Source organism: Amphiura filiformis, chromosome 19, assembly GCF_039555335.1.
Source record: "Amphiura filiformis chromosome 19, Afil_fr2py, whole genome shotgun sequence".
NCBI classification, from domain to species: Eukaryota; Metazoa; Echinodermata; class Ophiuroidea; order Amphilepidida; family Amphiuridae; genus Amphiura; species Amphiura filiformis.
The window spans coordinates 10354782-10376343 of NC_092646.1; the positions used below are offsets into that span (position 1 = coordinate 10354782).

General features: G+C 35.7%; 1 protein-coding gene across 1 annotated transcript in view; it reads right to left on the reverse strand.

Moving 5' to 3' along the window:
* The window catches only part of LOC140140374 (probable ATP-dependent RNA helicase DDX60), a 105856-nt gene that overhangs the window by 62801 nt on the left and 21493 nt on the right, over positions 1-21562 (reverse strand). The window contains exons 3-10 of the mRNA XM_072162135.1: positions 17121-17224; positions 13036-13094; positions 12546-12699; positions 10983-11095; positions 6729-7038; positions 5006-5092; positions 3873-4016; positions 2246-2395 (exon numbers count right to left, since the gene is read on the reverse strand). Coding sequence (XP_072018236.1) covers positions 2246-2395; positions 3873-4016; positions 5006-5092; positions 6729-7038; positions 10983-11095; positions 12546-12699; positions 13036-13094; positions 17121-17224 — 1121 coding nt within the window. The remainder of the gene's footprint in view (positions 1-2245; positions 2396-3872; positions 4017-5005; positions 5093-6728; positions 7039-10982; positions 11096-12545; positions 12700-13035; positions 13095-17120; positions 17225-21562) is intronic.

The window sequence follows — 21562 nt, forward strand, 5'->3', positions numbered from 1 at the left end:
CAAGGGCACTCAAACACACGCATGTTTCTTTATTTCAAGCAGAAATTTGCATGAAAGGAAACAGATTCCAACCACCATCACAGACAACATAAGCAGGGAAATACAAAGTTGTTAATACACCTCACAATCTAGTTTCTTTGATGATGATGATGATGATGATGATGATGATGATGATGGAGATATGGAGTTAAGGATGATGATGATGATAATAGTGGTTGGCCCTATTTGTGTAAATTTCAGTGACCTCTGTGTGCAATTTCTTCAAGAATAGGGGGGCATAAGGTATCCTTAGCTCTTAGATCTATAAGGATCATGACATAGATAAAGATGGAAAAGGGTTAGCAGCAGGAGGAGGATCATGATGTGGATAAGGATGAGGTGGAGGTGCAGATGGATGATGAGATGATAAATATCAATGATGAGGATGCGGTGGAGGATGAGGATTTAAAAGATGAGGAGGGGCAGGAGGAGAATAAGCATAAGTTGGAAGAGGATGATGATGATGTTGACCCAGCTAACACAAAATGTTTTCGACATCATCCGCCAAAGGATAGAAAATGTTGCCAGAAAATGTTTAAATGTTGGGTTATATAAAGGGTATATAAAGGGTATATAAAACGTTTTCATAACATTCAAAAACATTTTTAGATAAGTGTTGACAAAAAATATTTGGCAAAAATGTTTACAATAACATTTTCAAAACATTTTAAATAATATATTTTTGTAGTGTTTTCATACATAGAACGTCTTCATGACCTTTATATCACCTGACAAAAACCCAAAATATAACCTGTTTAAAATATTTTTAAAATGTTTTGTGTTTGCTGGGGATGCAAGACATTCTCTAGCTAAATTGTATATATGTTACAAATCGTGAACACCTAATTTTGTTTATATGATACATTTTAAGGCATGCATAATAGAAAGATTAAAATGTAAATATATTACATTTTAAGAAAAATCCGACTTCTCGCATTTCACTGAAGTGATGATGATGCTTATTTTGTATATTTAGCACGGCAGTAATTAGCGCCCTCTGTGTTACATTAATGGTGCTGTTGGCCAATTTTATACATTAAGGTTACTGTTGGTCAATGTTACATTAAGGTTAGGGTTAGGGATAGTGGATTAGGGTTAGGATTAGTGGGTTAGGGTTAGGGTTAGGGTTAGGGGGTTAGGGTTAGGGTTAGGGTTAGGGTTAGGGTTAGGGGTTAGTGTTAGGGTTAGGGTTAGGGTTAGGGTTAGGGTTAGGGTTAGGGTTAGGGGTTAGGGTTAGGGTTAGGGGTTAGGGTTAGGGTTAGGGGTTAGGGTTAGGGTTAGGGTTAGGGTTAGGGTTAGGTGGTTAGGGTTAGGGTTAGGGTTGGGTTAGGGGTTAGGGTTAGGGTTAGGGTTAGGGTTAGGGTTAGGTGGTCAGGGTTAGGGTTAGGATTAGTGGGTCAGGGTTAGGGTTAGGATTAGGGTTAGGGTTAGGATTAGGGATAGGGTAAGGGGATTAGGATTATGGTTAGGGTTAGGATAACCTTAAGGGTGACGGGCTGTCTCTACTAGGTGATCGGGCGACGGGCTGTCGATAGCGAAAATGAGATTCTGTTATCGACAGCCCGTCGCCCATATCCATACTTAGAGACAGTCCGTCACCTATTTCACACTTTCTACTTATTTTACATTTTTACCCCGTAATTTCCCTCATTCTTCAGGCCCTGCCCTCTATCGGTGGCTAATTTACAGTTTAAGCTTGTTTGCTATTGTATTGGGAGCAACATTGTTTCTTTATAGGCCTGCTTGGCGCAACCTTGAACAATATTGTCCTTGAGCTAACGCCCGTAGCCACCCCAGCCAGCCCCATACCTCATTTCAGTTTTTAAATTAACAAAATTCAGCTTTTTACATTTTATAGTGTTACTTATTAACTCAAATATTAATTAACTCTCTTAAAAAGTACTTACTAAAGTGAATTTTGATCAACAGAGGGCGCTATTTACTGCCGTATAATTTGATGATGATGATGATGATGATCCTTGACTACTGCGCATCCATTCTTGCGCATGGTCTAATTTGTATCATATATACATTTTAACTGCTTTGACCATTTGTATCATATGTACAAAATAAGATTGAGAATGGGTTGGGGGATGATGATGATGATGATGATGATGATGATGATGATGATGCGGATGAGGAGGAGAATTGCACCGATTCCAAGCAACATATACCATGCCTACTGATATGGGTAAAAAATACCAACCTTGGTGAGAAAATTGTCCATGAGACCTTGACTAAATGGTGATATGTTCTCGTCATTTGGTACATTCTGTGCTCTAGACTCTAGAGGGAGGTATTGCAGTAAGACAGCATGTAGGATGAAGGCTCTTGATGCTCCTTCTAGAAACACTTTCTGAAATGGGATGAATACCATGGATGCGATCACTTTTAAGTACAAGTAGGGATATCCTTCAGTTGTGTGTCTAACCAATGTTAACTAACCAAAAAAAATATGAGCATTTCAACAAGTGAATATGATAATAGCCCATTTCTTCTCCTGTAAATGTCCACTGGTCTATCACACACTGCCAGTTTGAGTTAGTAAATTTTAATGCATCATTTAGTGCTGCTACCACAGACTATTTGAAACAGATAAAGTCCCAGCAACACCCGTTAATAAGGGCCGATCCTTCCATTAGGTGCAAAAGATGAAACCGCTACTCACATTCTGCATATTTTTACAGTGTTTCACATAAGCGCAAAGATGTGTAATGCTCTATCGCGTATATGCAAAGGCACGCAACACTGACATGATTGTTAGGCACGTAGCATCGAACAATTGGCCCTCATGAATATGAATATGCAAGAATTCACCGTACAAAGCACAGGGACTTCAACTGTTTGCAAATAGTCTACAAGCCATGCCTACTCTCAGAAACACTATTGTGGTGTCTTGTTGAATGTTGAGGGTCATGGTGTAAACATACTGTTTGGCAGACAACATATTGAATTAAGCATTCCCAAATTAACTTAATAGGAGTGATTGTTAAATTTTATTTTACTCAAACATGCCGCATTATATAAAATTATGCTACATCATGATGAATTTTTTTTAATAGATCTAGTCTACACTACATAGGTCTTTTTAAAAATATCTAATTGTATTTTCTTAAATGGCTCTTCCCATGAGAAATCTGCTCTCAACTAAATTGATATTCAGTCCAAGAGAGCGCCAAATATGGATCAGGAGTATTACATAATAATACCCTGCTATGACAATAGCTGCACTGGGTTAATCGTATAATCTCCTTATGTGGTTAGCATGGCTGGGCCAGGAAATCCACAAGGTCAGCCAATGTATGTACATGTATTCGGTACATGTGCCATATCTTTTACAATGGGTGATAAATTTCTGGTTTGTTTTATTTCAAAACGCAACAGTCGATATTCTAAAGCTTGGTCCAAATCCAAGAGAAGAACCAACTCTAGTAATTTATGTGGTTTCAAATTATATCGGCTGTTGCCTTTTGATAGAAATGGTGTTTGTTGATGTGCACAGTTTCCCATTAGATCATAACATGCTGTTGTACATCCAAGGTCAAAGGTCTTTTAATCCATATTTGGCGTTGTTCTGGGACTGATATTAAAGGCGTTGGCTCTTACTAACATTGTTCCTTGTAATGCAAATGAGCAGTTTATGCTTTCATAGCTTCTACACAGAAATTTCAAAGCTATTTTTAGTTATTTCCCTATTCTATGTGCATCAAGGCTGTTTCTATACAGTTGAATGAGCATGAAAAGAATCTTCCGCACGACTATACAGTGCGAAGTAAATATCGTTTTTGTATACTTTTGGAATGTAATGGAAAGAATTCAGCCAGTGAACTTACATCCATCTCATTATATCCTTCCATATTACACCCATTCTTCATGACTTCTGCACATGCAATCACCGTGATGACATCTCGAATTGTTGACATCAGAAGATTGTCACTGCTGTATTCCACAACAGCAGCTTCAAGGTGGTAACTTATCTGTTGGAAGAATGATTTAAAGCCATTATGTATGATTTCTGTCAAATTTTAATTTTGTTATTTTTCCCCCAAAATGCTGAAATAGTATTATCAATAACTGCTGGGAAGCGTTTCTGTTCATTTTAAGCTGAATTTGCTGTTTAATATGGAGTTCTAGGGGAATTAAAGTCATAATATGACTTTATTTATGTCAAAATTGCTGTGTTGACCCAAAAAGACAACGAATTTGGCCGATTCCATTTAGGTGTAAGTTGGGACATGTGTAAACATTATTACAAATATGCCAAAAAATCAGGTTTGAAAAAAAAAATCATACTATTAGATTGTACATTATGGCTTTAAATAAGCTGTATGCATTCAAACAATTATTAATCAGCTTCAGTGATACCCACAAAAGGGCAGAAGTATTAAATTTTAGGAATAGATTATAAGTGAAGGACAAGTATATGACATATTGAAGAAATTGCATGTTGATGTAAGTGTCCATAATTATGTACAGTAACTCTGAACATTGACTAAAATGTGAAATGTTATTCTAATAAGGTTACTTTCCTTCTCACTTCAAGTGCAGAGTATATTTCATCCTCAAACTTGGGAATATAGGTATGATGATTTCAGGTATTACACAATGTAAGGGGCTATGCAGTTAGAAAAGACAACTTTTACAGTAAGCCTAGGCTATTTTATAAAAGGAAATTTATTTAATGCTCATGTGACACATGGGCTCCGACATACCTTGATCACCAAGTGATTAGTTGGCGTACCACAATGCTAACAGATAGGAACTTCTTAGACAGCTGTAATGTCAGCACTGTCCATATGGCCACAACGGCATTATATTGCATGTGTTACAACATACTTTGCCGAATTCATTCCACAACTTTAAACAAATTGTGCAAATTACAACATTTGTCAACTCAAAGAGCTTAAAATGAAAAAAACTTTGCATAAATTATTAAGAGGCACATTCAATTCAAATGACTACTCACCTGCTGCAGTTCCTGTTCACTGTAGCAATCTGCACTTTCCAATGTCAAACGCTGTGTGATAAGCTCATATGTTTGCGCCAGAACTTCCTGTAAAATCATAAAGCAACTTTTTAATGTCAAGCATATATCTATACATTCAAGAGCTGAAATAGGGGAGAAAACACTGATGAAACTGCAAAAGGCCAATTGACCTGATAGATAGCATTTTTACAGGACAGGCAAGTGTAGCTGAAAATCAGACGTTACCCTGATCCCGGGGGGTCACTCCCATTGTTGCCTGTACACCATCCGTGATAATCAACTTTTGAAAAGCACCCTAAACAAGGATTTAACCCTTGGCTCAAACGATACCCTAAACAGGTAACACTCGCCTGTTTTCACACCCTAAACAGGGATTTTATTCCTTCCATCAAATTTCATACCCTAAATTTCATTTCCGCGTATTAGCAATTGCAATTTTGCTACCCTTTCTTCCAATTTGTCATGTTTTTGACACCCTAAACACGATATGCGCGTATCGTGCCTACACACAAAAAACTACCCTTTTTACGCATTTTTATTATCGCGGATGCTGTACAGGCCACAATGGGAGTGAACCCCCGGGCCCTGATCAGAACCAACTATAATGAGGTCTTTACTATGGGTCATCTACCTGCCTTTTTCAGATGAACTACAGGAAGAATGGATTTGATTTGATTATTTTTGAACACAGGACCTCTTGCACCAAAGGCAAGACCTTAACCAGTGTACCTCTTTATCATGAACAAAATTAAAATCAAAGCAAAACAAAATCACAACTACAAATGATCAAAACAAAGAACACATTTAAATCTAAATCACTATTTTAAAATCTTAGTATAAAATGATTTCCCATCCAAATAAAAGCATTTTTGAAAAGCTAATTGCCTACTATTGTCTACCTTAGATTGACAAAAATCTGCCTCTGAAAGAACTCATTTATAAGATCTTTCTTCAAAAGGCCAAATTTTCAATATCTTCCCCCAAATGACTCCATATATTAGGAACTTCCCTCAAAGGACTCCAATTTTTAGCATGTGCTAGCAAAAGACCCCATTTTTTGCAATTGCCCCTATTTTTCATGCAATTTTTGAACCCTTGTTGAAAGTTGCGACTGCACGTGCACATCACTTTAATAATGGAGTGCCCCTGGGGTAGTAGGCCCTGCGAGATTAGATGAGCATGCATGATTCGAAAAGTGCAACCAGTGAAATACATATATACTTCCCTACCAAACTCAAAGTGAAATGAAGTATAGATAGGGCTATTTAAAACACATAGACCCCCTATGGAAGACATGACCTTATAATCTTCCACACAGGGCATGCAGGGAGGGTGAATTTCAAATGGGGTTACCTGAATGGAAGACTCCATTTGAAATTTATACCTCCTGTATGGGAAATTTTGGCCATGTCTTCCACAGGGGCTTTATGGATTTCAACTGGAATATAGCCCATTAAAATCTGTTACTGTAAATGTAAACAATTAAACTATACTATGATCAGCTCGTAATAGGTGAGAATTATTCGGTTTTTGTTACTGCACACGTCCCATCTTACGCTGGCATAAATTTGTAGGTGGTACGCCAAGCTGTTTGTACGCAATTCTATATCAATCCACAATGTTTCGAGTCGATCCCGCCTATTACGAGCTGATTATAACAGGTCTTTCCTTCCCCTTTGTCCATAAATGACTGAATGGTTACCTGAGGTATGCATGGCATTTTTGTAACCATTTCAACTCTGCGTGCTTCCACATAGAAAGTATTCACACTACGCAACGACCTCTGCAGAGGTGAACAGAAAGCACAATCCACATCCAAACTTAGCGCAGACATCAGTAACAACCGTAACAAAGTGCATTGACCTTGCTTCTTGTCCAGCGATTCCCCATCACTGAGCATGACAAAGGCTGGATGATAATGCTCAATGTATTCCTTCCATTCTTGTGAGTTAGGATGTGGTATGTGGGTAATCAGTTGGCAGGTTGTATTGTGTGACATAGTCCACAGCTTTCTGTTGAAATTTAAGAGGCCATTTTGGACGACATATTATTTATATAATATTAATCTTAAACACTTGGGTATTTCAACCATCGAAAATGTGTGTTCTTTACAACCCCTTACGAAAATGCAAGCAATGAAAAATGTGTGCGGAAGCATGCAGCACGCGTGCGGCAGTGTGCAGCACACGTGCAGATGTGTGCAGCATGCAAGCAAGGCCTGTTGGTAGCGTGTTCATGCGTGCGAACCAGCTGTGTGCATGCAGGCACCGCACACAAATATCCACCGCGCACACAATTTGCTTGCAGAACCTGCGTGCAGACTACCAATCTGTACGCAAATTACGTGCAGACTACACTTGTGTGCGGACTGTAGGACTGCATGCAAATTGCACGCATCTTGCATGCAGCACGCAAATTGCTGCATGCATGCAGGATTTCCAGATCACAAAGTTAGAATGCTGCACGCATACAGGGTTTCCAGAAGCAGTAAAGGTAAAATGCTGCATGCATGTAGGATTTTCAATGACTAATTCACCTTTACACAACTGACATCAAGTCACAATTTGGCAATGATCTAGAAGTGAAAATATTTAAATGTTTACAATGAATAAATAAGTTAGCCTTCGGACCAAAATTTTCTAAGTATTTAACCTTCAGACCAAGATTTTTGGCAGACAAAGAGGGGGGGCAAGCAATTTTGGCAGGCCAACAGGGGAGGGGGCAAGCATTTTTTGGCAGGTCTAGAAGGGGAGGGCAAGCAAATTCTTGTTTCGATAGTTGGCATTTCAACTTTGGGCCAATGTTGGAATGCCATTCCTGTTTTGATAGTTGGCATTGAAACACTGGGCCAATGTTGGAATGCCATTCCTGTTTCGATAGTTGGCATTGCAACATTAGGCCGATGTTGGAATTTCATTCCTATTTCGAAAGTTGATATTGCAACATTGGGCCAATGTTGGAATTCCATTCCTGTTTCAATAGTAGGCATTGCATCATTGGCCCAATGTTGGAATGCCATTTCTTTTTCGATAGTTGGCATTGCAATATTGGGCCAATGTTGGTATGCCATTCATGAATCAACAGTTAATTGGCACTGCAAAAAATCAAAGCAAAATTCAACATTTTTATAGTGAATGTTATCAATATTCACAGTAAATTTGATCAATATTCATAAAATGATGCACTTTGGCCGGTTTAGTCATCAAAATATTGCTTATATTAACTTAAAACACTTAATCAAATGTGTATACCTCAATAGCTCAAATGGTAAAGCATCAGACTCCCATGCAGAAGGTCCCAGGTTCAAAATCAGGTAGGTTAAGTTAGATAAGTGACTTGTATAAAATTAAGCTAGGCAATTTTGGTTCATTGTGAAATGGATACCCAGGTTATGTAAGACTAATTGTAAGGACAGTATACACTGTTAACCATTATTTTTGATTTTTTTTTTTCATGATTTTGTCTCGCATATATATGGCCAGTACGTGCTGCACGCATGCAGTGCACGCAAATGCATTTGCATGCAAACTGCACACGCTCATGACCTGCACGCATGCAGCAAGCATCTGCACGCTTCCCTGCATGCGTGCCTCGTTCCAAATATACGCATCCGCGACGCTACCAACTGCACGCGTGCTGCATGCGGTGCGGCACACGTGCTGCTTGCATGCTGCATGCGTTCAAAAACTGCGTGCCATTTTCGTAAGGGACCTACTTCATATATCCAGCCATCATTTTAGGTTTTACATGTTAATATGATGGATTTAATTAAAATCCTCGATCTGATGGCCATTTTGGACATAATATTGGTGGCCATCTTTAATTTTAACATGCAAGTATTTCAAAACTAACAGAGGTGTGTTCTTTTTTTCTTTATTCATATATCCAGTCAATTCGTCGTCCGTATTCCATAGTGGCGAGAATACGAGAAAATCGGGTTTGAAGAAATGCCAATTTAAAATCGAGTTGTGTAAATCAGACATTCATTATATTTTGTAAATGATGTGAAATTTCTGTAGTAAACTAAATAGATTTTATTGTTATATATTTTTCAAAAGAAATAAATACATACTATTGCTGGCAAACTGAAAATAAAACTATATGTCACTATGGAAAACGAACAAAACGCAATACCCTAACCTAACGTTAACCGTACGCCACTTCGGTCGCTATGTATCCCTATGGCGTTACTTTTCGTCATTCGTATTCCATAGTGGCGTATAGGTCCGATGCGTGTACGCCACTATGACATACGATGTTTTTCATTTTGCCGATATTTCATAATTATAAAATGTGTATAAAAAGTGGCGTATGGTCGATACACCACTATGGAATACAAAAAATGTCACTTTGTAACTATACGCCACATTTTAATTAATTAATTACTAATTAATTAGCTAATTATGACTGATGAGACTTAGAAAAATTGAAAGAGAACATCATTAAAAACATATGTGCCAATTTTCAAAAAAATGACCAAAAATCACTATACGCCACTATGGAATACAGCCGACGAATTCAGGTATATGCTTGCATTATAATATAATTTCATTGACATTCTACTTCTGGCTGCTATTTTTGACACCATATTGGCAGCCATCTTGAATTTTAAATATGCAAATAATTCCAAACTGGCATAACTATGTTCCTTGTCACCAGATGCATACATCCTTTTGAATTTTTGGCTCTTTGTAGCACATGTCAATGGATTGTAGCTAAAGTCTCAAAAATGGTGTCCATTAGCTGCAGTGAAAAAAATGGCTCAAATGGGTTCATATTACATAAAAATTACATTTTTAACAACTTAACGCGGCTGTGTACTCTAGACATGGTTTCTTTCGCAAAATTGAGTTTTTTTGATAAGTTTGTACTTTGTTATGTTTTTTATAAATACAAGGAATGAAAATCCAGATTTGTAAACTCCAACTGCAATATTTTAAGGATTTTATTTCACTATTCCACTGTATTTGAAATTGAAAAGGAAAGAAAATCTTTGTTGTACCAGCAGGGTACACGCGCGCAACCGCGCATCGCGTTGCGTATCGCGCAATTTGTTAACGCACAAATACGCTACGCATACGCAACGCTTATCTACATGCGCGGCGCATCTTATGGAAGCACCACGGAAGCACTGATTTCACAAAAACCTAGCGGTCAAATGGCTCCGTTTTAGCTGATAAAATGTGTGTTTTTTCAAGTTCTTTCCCCGATTTAAATATCAAGTTATGAATGGATTTCGCTCAAACTTCTCAAGGGGCTGTGGATTTACCCGATGTTCACGTTATATAAGGTAGAAAAACGAAAACTGCCGCATTCTCCTGTAAGATTCGATGAAAGTGCATAATGTGACCACTTTAAACTTCAACGGCCATTATGTCAATGTTCATTTTCTCGGTAAAATGACGATTTAGGTACACGATAACTCAATAAATACAACATCTATAGGTAAGCAAATATGATCATCGTAAAAAGCATGATCGCCTCAAGAAACGGTTTTCTCATTTTTTTATATTTTGGTCTATTTATGATTTTAGGCATCATTTTGTGCAAATAGGCGTTTGTGAATTTTAAAAGTTCAATTTGATGCCTTATATGGTCAATATCTCAAAAAATAAGGCCAATATCAAAAAAAAAAAAAACCGTTTTTGGAATGGAGCCTCAAGATTGAGCTAAAAACAAAATAAAATATTTTGGAAAGAGTGTTTTTTGTTATGATGTACCTAACAAATATTGCCAAAAACTCACTTTTTGTGATTTTCTTCAAAACTGTTGTTTTTACCCCAAATCTGTATTTATATTAAGATTTATTGACGTCTTGCCTTCATAAAAATGTATACTTTTATATGTTTTGCGCGAATAATTACAAAGTTATTGCACTTTTACTACATGCATGTCTGAGAGTACACAGCCACCTTAAGCAAAAAAGTCAGCAAAAATACATAACACATCAACTAACAGGTGCTGTATGATGGTACGTCTTGCGAGTAGTTTGAGTGGATCGCTGTGCCAGAGGGCCTCTGCTTTGGTGAAGAACATGATGTGGAACTGGCCTTCACGTTCTTGGAAGTCCTGTGAAATAAGAAACAGTATTCACTTTTTAGTCTTTTTTAAAAGTGATTAGCCAAAAATAGCATAATTAACTTGATCCACAGCCTCATCCCCAAACCGTGCCCAAAACTTACTCCAAAACAGTTGATTTTATATCATCAGAAGGACTACACCATGTACATGATAACCTTGCTTGCAGATTCCGTTGTTTGACAAACACATCGTCCAATGTGTATTTCCAGCCGTTAACTGCCTGAAATTACATCGCAGTGACCTATATGGGGCAACATAATGGATGCAATTATGTTTAACTTTCAAATTCAATGTCCAAATCAACTGTCCTTTTGAAGTTTTTTTTTCATATTATCGAGCCATATTATAAAAAGAGGATGCTAGAATCACAAAATACCCTTTAAAAATGATTAGCTTAATAATGGAGCCCAATTTCAACAGCGCATATTTACATTTAGCATCTTTCATTTTTAAGTTGTTTTTTTTAATCTTAGATGGCCAACGAAGAAAAATGGACTCTGATGAGGCATTGAGGCTCAGTGTCGATCGGGTCAAGGAAAGGCAGCATGCTTTTTGATCCTCAATGATTGCATGATGATGTGCTTGCATAATACATGTACGTAAACTAAGAATGTGGATCAGTGGCTTTAGATGTTCGTGATGGTTTTGTCCTCACAAAAGTAACTTTATTTTTTCTGGGAAAAAGCTAGTAAAAATAACCCTTAAACTGAATAAGAATGAGAATAAATGATAGGATTTTGTCTTTTGCCTATCAAATATTGTGTCATAATGGATGGGCTGGTCATCCAATACTCAATCTATGGGCCAGCCCCAGGCCCGTAGCCAGGATTTTTTTTTGTGGGGGTGCTGATTTTGAAAAGGGGGGGGGGGCAATTCTGTGAAAAGTGGACTTTCTTCCCCAAATTTAGCCATTTTTTGACCAAAAAGCGTAAAAGATCAAACTTTTTGGCTCGCTATGCTTGCAAATTCTTAGATTTTGGCTATGGGACTGGCCAACCCATCCATTATGACAAAATATTGGATAGGCAAAAAGCAAAATCCTGTCCTTATTCTTTAAGCTCAAGATCACATAAGCATCATTAGGTCATTTGGAAAGTTGAAATTCATACTCCCCTATAGAAGACATGATCTTTATAATCTCCCACACAGTAGGTGTAGATTTCAAATTCAGGTAATCCCAACGGAAATACACACTCCCTGTGTGCAAGATTATTAGATCATGGAATGAACATCATTATATCATGGAATGAATGTATGATCGGCATCCAGCAAACATCTTGGTGTACACACTTCGAGGAACCAATTGCAGGTGTACAGATTTCAATTTGAAATAGCCCATTGGGTGCACATCTTCAGCTTTCTGTTTTCTGCTTTGGATCTACAACCACCGGCGGTGGGCCATAAGGGAGTGAATGGCTTTTCTGTCTCTTCTTCTCACCTTTAAGAACAGTTCCACAAGATACACCAAGTGTAGCAGTTGTCCTCCATGGCTTAGGTCTAGTCCATATTGAGCAAAGATGTCGGCCAGGATGGAGTCACCATCTATTGTAAACAAGTCTGAATCGGTGAAGTCATGCATCAGGTTCAGATCACTGTGGGCATATGAAACATTCACTTCTTATTATAAAGAAATACTTGATATACTATGTTTCATGCTTGAAAAGAAGCCACAGACCCTTATTCCACACAGGCCCGTAGCCAGAAATTTTTTGTAGGGGTGCGGATTTTCCAAATGCAGGCTTTTTCAAGAGAAATCTTCATTCTGGCCAAAAGTAGACCTTTATTCCTGGGCTTTATCCCCTCTGCAATTGATTTTTGGATCCAATTTTACTATTTTTTGCAGAAAAAGTAGAAATTTTGCAGATTTATGGGGGGGGGGTACCCCCACTGCAGATCGAACTCCTTTAAAATACTTATTTCATACTCACATTCTTGGTGCTTCGACATACAGTTTGTCACATTGTCTTCTGACAGTATTGATCAATTTCTAATAAAAACAAAACATTTATAGAAACACATTTAGAGATAGTGTTGCAATCTGGTGGAGGGGTCTACTTAATTGTTTGATGGTATAGGTATGTGTCCACCCTTTAGGATGCTTTTTCAGTAATTTCAGTATATTAGTGGTGTAGCCAGTGGGGGGCCAGGGATTTCAGCTCCCCAAGAAATCATGGACAGTCCAGATTGCTGGATAAGAAAATCATGGACATTGCAGATTGTATTTTAAATAAAAATCCCTTTAAAAAGGGATGTGCTGGGACATGGTTGTTCACATTGAGTAACTTTATATTTCTTTTTATAAAAAAAGTAAAAATAATTTATTCGGTTGGTTCAAACCTCAAAATCACTTGAGGCACTTTTTCCCAGATACTGATGATTCAGTTGGATTCCTTACAACAGTTCCATTCCAATTTGTATACTTTTATGCTCTTTATGTTGTTACTCCTCCTAAGGTTTACGTTCACTAACTTACAGCCCAATACAAACAATTTCAGTTGATGCCCCCTTACACAGATTATAACCACTAGGTAATGTTTGACATTGGAATTTACTTTTACAAAGGAGAGAGCAATTTGCCCATCGCTTTATCTAAATCAACAATGACCTCATTTGACCACTAAATGACCTTTGACCTCAAATATCTCCACTCACGTGTTGTCCCCCTACTCAAATATTATTATCACCAGGTTTGGATGGCATGAGTTGGAACCGACGTTTGCACCTTAGAATAATTCATAGCTCTTTTTTGTTTTTGAGGATTTAAGCATACAAAGTAACAAGCAAACTTTCAAGAAATATTTTTTTAAGTACCAGTATATATTACAGGCATGCACAAACTGAACCCCAAAATAGCACCTTTAAAGCCAATAAGTGAATGTTTATTGATAATATTCGTAGTAACAAAATCCAATCATTACGTATGCTCTAATGCTTCATTCTAGTTTTGAAATTTCTGTCATCATAAAAATAGAATATTTGAAAGTGATGTGTGCATCAATAGCTTTTGATCACCATCTTGTTACCAGGAAATGTACACAGGCCTATCTTATTTCCAAGCAGTGATCTTGTTTATGGTCTTCCCTCAAATAACTATGCTCCATGTTGCAGGGTCAAACATGTTACATGTAGTTGAAAATTATCCAACATATATTTGATAACAGACCACCACAGACAGACCACTATCTACATGAAGAGATTAAGGAACATGTGTATTGCTCACTACTCAGCAGGTAGCTCTCAGCTCAACAGAGATACAGGCCATACATGGCAGATACTGAACAACAACAAAGCATGTATGGTACCCAGTGTGTCTGCCCATAGAACCCATAGCCTGCCAAGCTCAGTGTGCTAGTGAAGAGAACCATCAAAACTTCCTAGTCTAGATTCAGAAAAATTATTTTCCTAAAACATATACCTATTTTACCTTAAAATGCAAAATCAACACAATATTTCTGATATCTGCACAGGCCAATTTTAGTATTCATGTCAGTTGTCATAACCATTTTGATATTTTTTTTTTTTTTTTTGTACAACTTTCCGTTTTCTTCATGAATTACTAATAGAAACAACAGAAAACAGAACCCAAACAATAAGTGCTGGGTTGCCACGGCAACCCAGCACAAAAACACAACATTCCCGGGCCGAGAGTCCATGTTAACAAATTTGGCCAGGATTTGCGACATACTTCTTCCCTTTTAGCACATTTCAGTCCAAAATTTACCTAATTTTGACCAATTCAATCATTAATAAGTCACATGTTTTGTGTGTAATTGTCCCAGTAGGAAACCTAAAGACATTTTGAAATTTCTTAAATTTGAGCCGGTAACACTCCTCTGTGACATTGTGTTTTTGGTTGGTACATTGACAAGTTTGTATCCCTCATCCCTGCTTTGAAAACCTGGCTATGCATGAGTGGGATTTATCAGAGAAAAATGTGCCTTGATTCTGAATTGTTTTTTGTGAAAGTTAGGTATCGTAAAATTTACTTTTTTTGAAGACTTCCCTATCCCCTGGCCCTCTCCCTCCCCCGGTTGTTTAAGTTACTAATAATTTCTACAGCTAAATTGATTTCTTTAAGTAAATCCAAATGGAAAAGAACATTTATCAATGGCAACTCTTTAAAAGTTGCAATAACCAAAATCTTGTCACGCACACCTCTTTTCCGTTTCTAATGTGAACAGGAAGATCACACGATGTGCTGAAGGTCACTTTATAATGAACTTCCTGTCTAGATGCTGTAATATCATGAATATTATGTCAGGAGTTTTTGTGGTCACATATCAATCATATATTTGTGTTTAAAAAAGAACAACTAATCGCAAGTCAGAAAAATATAGCACTAAGTTATTCTTTAATTAGACAAATATGTGACACGATCTGGTCCATGGGGGCCAAAGGCGGCAAATTTGAAACTGAGATAAAGGTAAAAATATGGAGTAAAAAACAATGAAATACATAAGAAAATAGACATCAAAAAACGTCATAACTTTAGAACTAAGTATGCTAGACCTTTGGTGTTTTCAGTAAATGATAGCATATTGTATGTATAATGTAACAATTACAGTCTCTCAATTTTCAAAATGCCTCCTTTGGCCCCATATGGACCAGATCGTGTCACTGTCACATATTATGTTTTGCTAGATGATACATACAAGCTCTAAGCTAATCTTTTAGTTCAACCTGCAAAGGTGATTCAAAGTTCAAATTCACCTTTAAATGCAATTATGGTACTTTATTAAACACACAATTTTAAGCCTGCATATGATTTATAATGCTCAGACCTGTGCCAAGTCTGTTAATTTAGTGAATGTTATTGTAAGAAAATATGGATTTTGTGGTAGTTTTTTTTTTCAGTTAAAAACTTATTTTCTAAAAAACATGTGATTCTACATTTTATTTTTGGTCAAATTTAATTTAGATTGAGCTATTGCAAAAAAAATATTTTTAGTTCCAAAAATTTATTACTACTTTTTTACATTGCAACATTGAGTAGTATTGCAATGTCCATACGTCGATTGCATGAGCTAGTGTTGCAACATCGATTACATGAGCTAGTGTTGCAACATCGATTACATGAGCTTGTGTTGCAACATCGATTGCAGGAAGAGCTGATGTTGTAACCTTTGGTTAAATTTGCTTTTTAATGGTTTTGCTTCTCACTCTATCATCTCCTCCATCTCACCTTCTTCCCTTTTTCTACCTCTCTCGACCTCTTCATCTCTCCTGGCCTCCCTCTCTTCAACCATCAATAAAATAAAGGAGGACTTTAAAGGCGGGAATGAGTGCATAACGGGTGGCCTGCCTTATAAGACCCCTAGTGGGGTCCAAGACAGTGGAGCCAGAGCTGGGGAAACTCCCCCCCCCCCCAAAAAAAAGGATAAAATGGAGACGGGAAAGAGTAAAGTATCCTTAAAATGACTAAAAATGGGACAAAAAATTGACAAATGGGAACTAAAATTTGGTTTTGCCCCCTCACACTAAAATCCATCCTAAATGTACATTTTTTTTTCAATACTCATCTTTTTTTTGTCATCGCCTTCTCCCCTGAAGATTTTATGTCATTATTTCTTGCTGACTCTGAATCACTTTCTTTGATTATAATTATGTCTCTGATTGGTTCAATAAATGATACAACTCTCCTTGTAACCAATCAAAATAGTTCTTATACGTTTTTACTCACCCTCGGGCCATCAGCCCCCTCCTCTGAAGATTTTATGTTATGATTTCCTGCTGACTCTATTGCATCTTACCATGACTCTGATTGGCTCAATACACGATATATCCCTCCTTGTAACCAATCAAAATAGTTCTTAAAGACCTATACTCTTTTATTAACTCTCTTCTTGTTACTGACCCTCCCCTCTAGCTCCCTCTGTGGAGATTTTCTGTCATTATTTCCTGTTGACGCTGCATCACTGTCATATAATCATGTCTCTGATTGGCTCAATACATGATAAAGCCCTACTTGTAACCAATCAAAATAGTTCTTAGAGGCCTATACTCTTTTACTCACCCTCTTCCTGTTATCAACCCTCTCCTCTGGAGATTTTATGTCATTATTTCCTGCTGACTCTGCATCACTTTCTTCGTCGCTAGAAGAATCAACCACTGCAGCACCTGAAATATACCAAGAATACACCAAAGAGAAATAGTCAAAGAGTACCAACTCAAAATTGCTCAATGTGTAATGCTATGGTAAATCTGCTCTGTTTTGGTACTCATGGAGGGTAGAGTGTATCTATGTCATTTTTGCCAAGAACCCTTGAGGATTACAAATGTTTGTGCAATCGAAGTTTGATGGGTGCATAGCGGAAGCAACACACAAACATTAGCATCAATTCTGTTTGGAAATGTTGAGGGGGGACATTGGCCTGAATTGCCAAAAAGTGATTGAAAAGGACAAAAATGGGTCATTTTGCCAAAAGGTGGGGGGAAGGCACATTCCCCCTGTCCCTCCCCTCAATTAATGTAATGACAAGAGTTCAAATTTTAGAAAATATTAGAAGAAGTTCCTATTTCCGATAAAATTGCATTTACAATGTGTCATGACCCCAAAAACTCAATGTCCCCATTGTGGATTAGTGAAACTATTTAAATGCTGATATTTTTTTGTGGATAACTTCAGCAGCGTAAAAACACTGGGAATAGCAAATCATTTGTTGTCTATTGTGCAAAAAACATTGTAACACATCTTTCAAAGCAAGGACTTGAAATAATTTCTCTCTTTATGCTGAAAATTAACCGTCCCCCAATTTGCATCATATACCATCACAACACTTTGATAGTACTTTGAGAAGACCAATTTTGTGAAGTTACATATTTGACGCCGACAGCATGAGTCATCTTTTGTCATTTCCTCCTTCGAGTACAATGTAGGCACAACAAATTCATCAAAACTAACCATTCCTCACTCATACAGGTGCATACGGTCAGCGTACCTCCATCTGATCATTAAAATGTATGCATTGTTTTTGTTATTTTGTTTTTCAAAATGACGATAATTGTAAGTTTAAGTTTATGTCTAGTTTTAAAAGTTGGGCCAATTCTTTTGCTTCTTCTATATTGCATTTGGGACAGAAAAAGCCAAAATATATGAGGTTACTTATAAAGATTGAGCTAAAGGTTGTTTTCATATACTTGATACATTTGTTTCCTTAATCTGTAAAAAAAAAAAAAATCTGAAATCACTAATTTCCACAAGGCACATTACCGAAGAATGACCCATAAACACTACAGGCCTAGACTTTTGAATCATTATTAGCAGTCAGAATTAATAGGTAAATTTTCACGGGAAAAGTTTCTGGACACGTGACATCCATGGGCGCAGACATATTAGCATTATGGAATGTGACCCCAAGCACAGTGGGTGTTCTTCCAATGTATTTGAATAGGAAGAATTCCTCCTTTGATGCAAAACAAGTTCCTTGTCGCAAGTTAATAATGTTATGGTAAGAGTTTCCGTAGATAAATATTTTTTTCCGCAGATAGATATTTTTGAAATTACGTTTTGATGATATTGTGAAAAAATTAAGATAACATAATATTCAATAAATTTGCAATGCACAAATTTCTATCAAAATTGCAGTCAAAAATACTATTCCAATTCAAAATTACTAAGACTTGAATAGCGAGGTCGCCGCCGGAGGTCAGAGATCAGGCTCGAGGTTACACTCACATTGATACGCATTGGTCACGTGTCCAGAAAATTTTCCCGTGAAAATTTACCTAATGTTGACTGATTAGTCATTATGCAATACAAAAGAAATTGGGGAATCATCCACTATTTGACACATAAAATGTGATATATGTGCATGTCCAAATAGGTACTATTCTATTTACATTAAATAATAATATTGATTAAAAATACATAAGGCAGCATTCGATCATTGCATTTTGTATCTAAACTCTTCATGGAAATGAGAAGAGCTTCAATGCTTTTTTCAGCTTTTGTCTTCAGCCAAGTGTATAGACCCTGGCTGAAATTTGATACACTTTTGATACGTATGAAAAATGTATGAAATAAAAGGCTTTGAATTGGAACCCTCATTTCATACACTTTTATGTATCAAAACTGTATCAAATTAACATTGCATACACATTTTTTATACATATCAAAAGTGTATCAAATGCCAAGATAATGTATCAAAAAAGTATCAAATGAAATGTATCCTTTCATTTCATACATATTTGATACATAATTATATCAAAAGTGTATCAAATAAGTAACTGTATCAAATCAGGGTTCCAATTTAAACTGTATCAAATTAGCGTTCAAATTTTTATCCTTTCATTTCATACACATTTCATACATAATTTATATCAAAAGTGTATCGAATATGTTACTTTATCAAATGAGGGTTCCAATTTAAACTGTATCAAATTAGCGTTCAAATTTTTATCCTTTCATTTCATACACATTTCATACATCATTTATATCAAAAGTGTATCGAATATGTTACTGTATCAAATGAGGGTTCCAATTTAAACTGTATCAAATTAGCATTGAAATTTTTATCCTTTCATTTCATACACATTTCATACATAATTTATATCAAAAGTGTATCGAATATGTTACTGTATCAAATGAGGGTTCCAATTTAAACTGTATCAAATTTTCGTTGAAATTTTTATCCTTTCATTTCATACACATTTCATACATAATTTATATCAAAAGTGTATTGAATATGTTACTGTATCAAATGAGGGTTCCAATTTAAACTGTATCAAATTAGCGTTCAAATTTTTATCCTTTCATTTCATACACATTTCATACATCATTTATATCAAAAGTGTATCGAATATGTTACTGTATCAAATGAGGGTTCCAATTTAAACTGTATCAAATTAGCATTGAAATTTTTATCCTTTCATTTCATACACATTTCATACATAATTTATATCAAAAGTGTATTGAATATGTTACTGTATCAAATGAGGGTTCCAATTTAAACTGTATCAAATTTGCGTTCAAATTTTTATCCTTTCATTTCATACACATTTCATACATAATTTATATCAAAAGTGTATTGAATATGTTACTGTATCAAATGAGGGTTCCAATTTAAACTGTATCAAATTTGCGTTCAAATTTTTATCCTTTCATTTCATACACATTTCATACATAATTTATATCAAAAGTGTATCGAATATGTTACTGTATCAAATGACGGTTCCAATTTAAACTGTATCAAATTTGCGTTCAAATTTTTATCCTTTCATTTCATACACATTTCATAGATAATTTATATCAAAAGTGTATCGAATATGTTACTGTATCAAATGAGGGTTCCAATTTAAACTGTATCAAATTTGCGTTCAAATTTTTATCCTTTCATTTCATACACATTTCATACATAATTTATATCAAAAGTGTATCGAATATGTTACTGTATCAAATGAGGGTTCCAATTTAAACTGTATCAAATTTGCGTTCAAATTTTTATCCTTTCATTTCATACATATTTCATACATAATTATATCAAAAGTGTATGAAATATATAACTATCAAATCAGCGTTCCAATTTAAACTGTATCAAATTAACATTCAAATTTTTATCCTTTCATTTCATACATATTTCATACATAATTTATATCAAAAGTGTATTGAATATGTTACTGTATCAAATCAGGGTTCCAATTTAAACTGTATCAAATTAACATTCAAATTTTTATCCTTCCATTTCATACACATTTCATACATAATTTATATCAAAAGTGTATCGAATATGTTACTGTATCAAATGAGGGTTCCAATTTAAACTGTATCAAATTTGCGTTCAAATTTTTATCCTTTCATTTCATACACATTTCATACATCATTTATATCAAAAGTGTATTGAATATGTTACTGTATCAAATCAGGGTTCCAATTTAAACTGTATCAAATTAACATTCAAATTTTTATCCTTTCATTTCATACACATTTCATACATAATTTATATCAAAAGTGTATCGAATATGTTACTGTATCAAATGAGGGTTCCAATTTAAACTGTATCAAATTTGCGTTCAAATTTTTATCCTTTCATTTCATACACATTTCATACATAATTTATATCAAAAGTGTATCGAATATGTTACTGTATCAAATGAGGGTTCCAATTTAAACTGTATCAAATTTGCGTTCAAATTTTTATCCTTTCATTTCATACACATTTCATACATAATTTATATCAAAAGTGTATTGAATATGTTACTGTATCAAATGAGGGTTCCAATTTAAACTGTATCAAATTTGCGTTCAAATTTTTATCCTTTCATTTCATACACATTTCATACATAATTTATATCAAAAGTGTATCGAATATGTTACTGTATCAAATGAGGGTTCCAATTTAAACTGTATCAAATTTGCGTTCAAATTTTTATCCTTTCATTTCATACACATTTCATACATAATTTATATCAAAAGTGTATCGAATATGTTACTGTATCAAATGAGGGTTCCAATTTAAA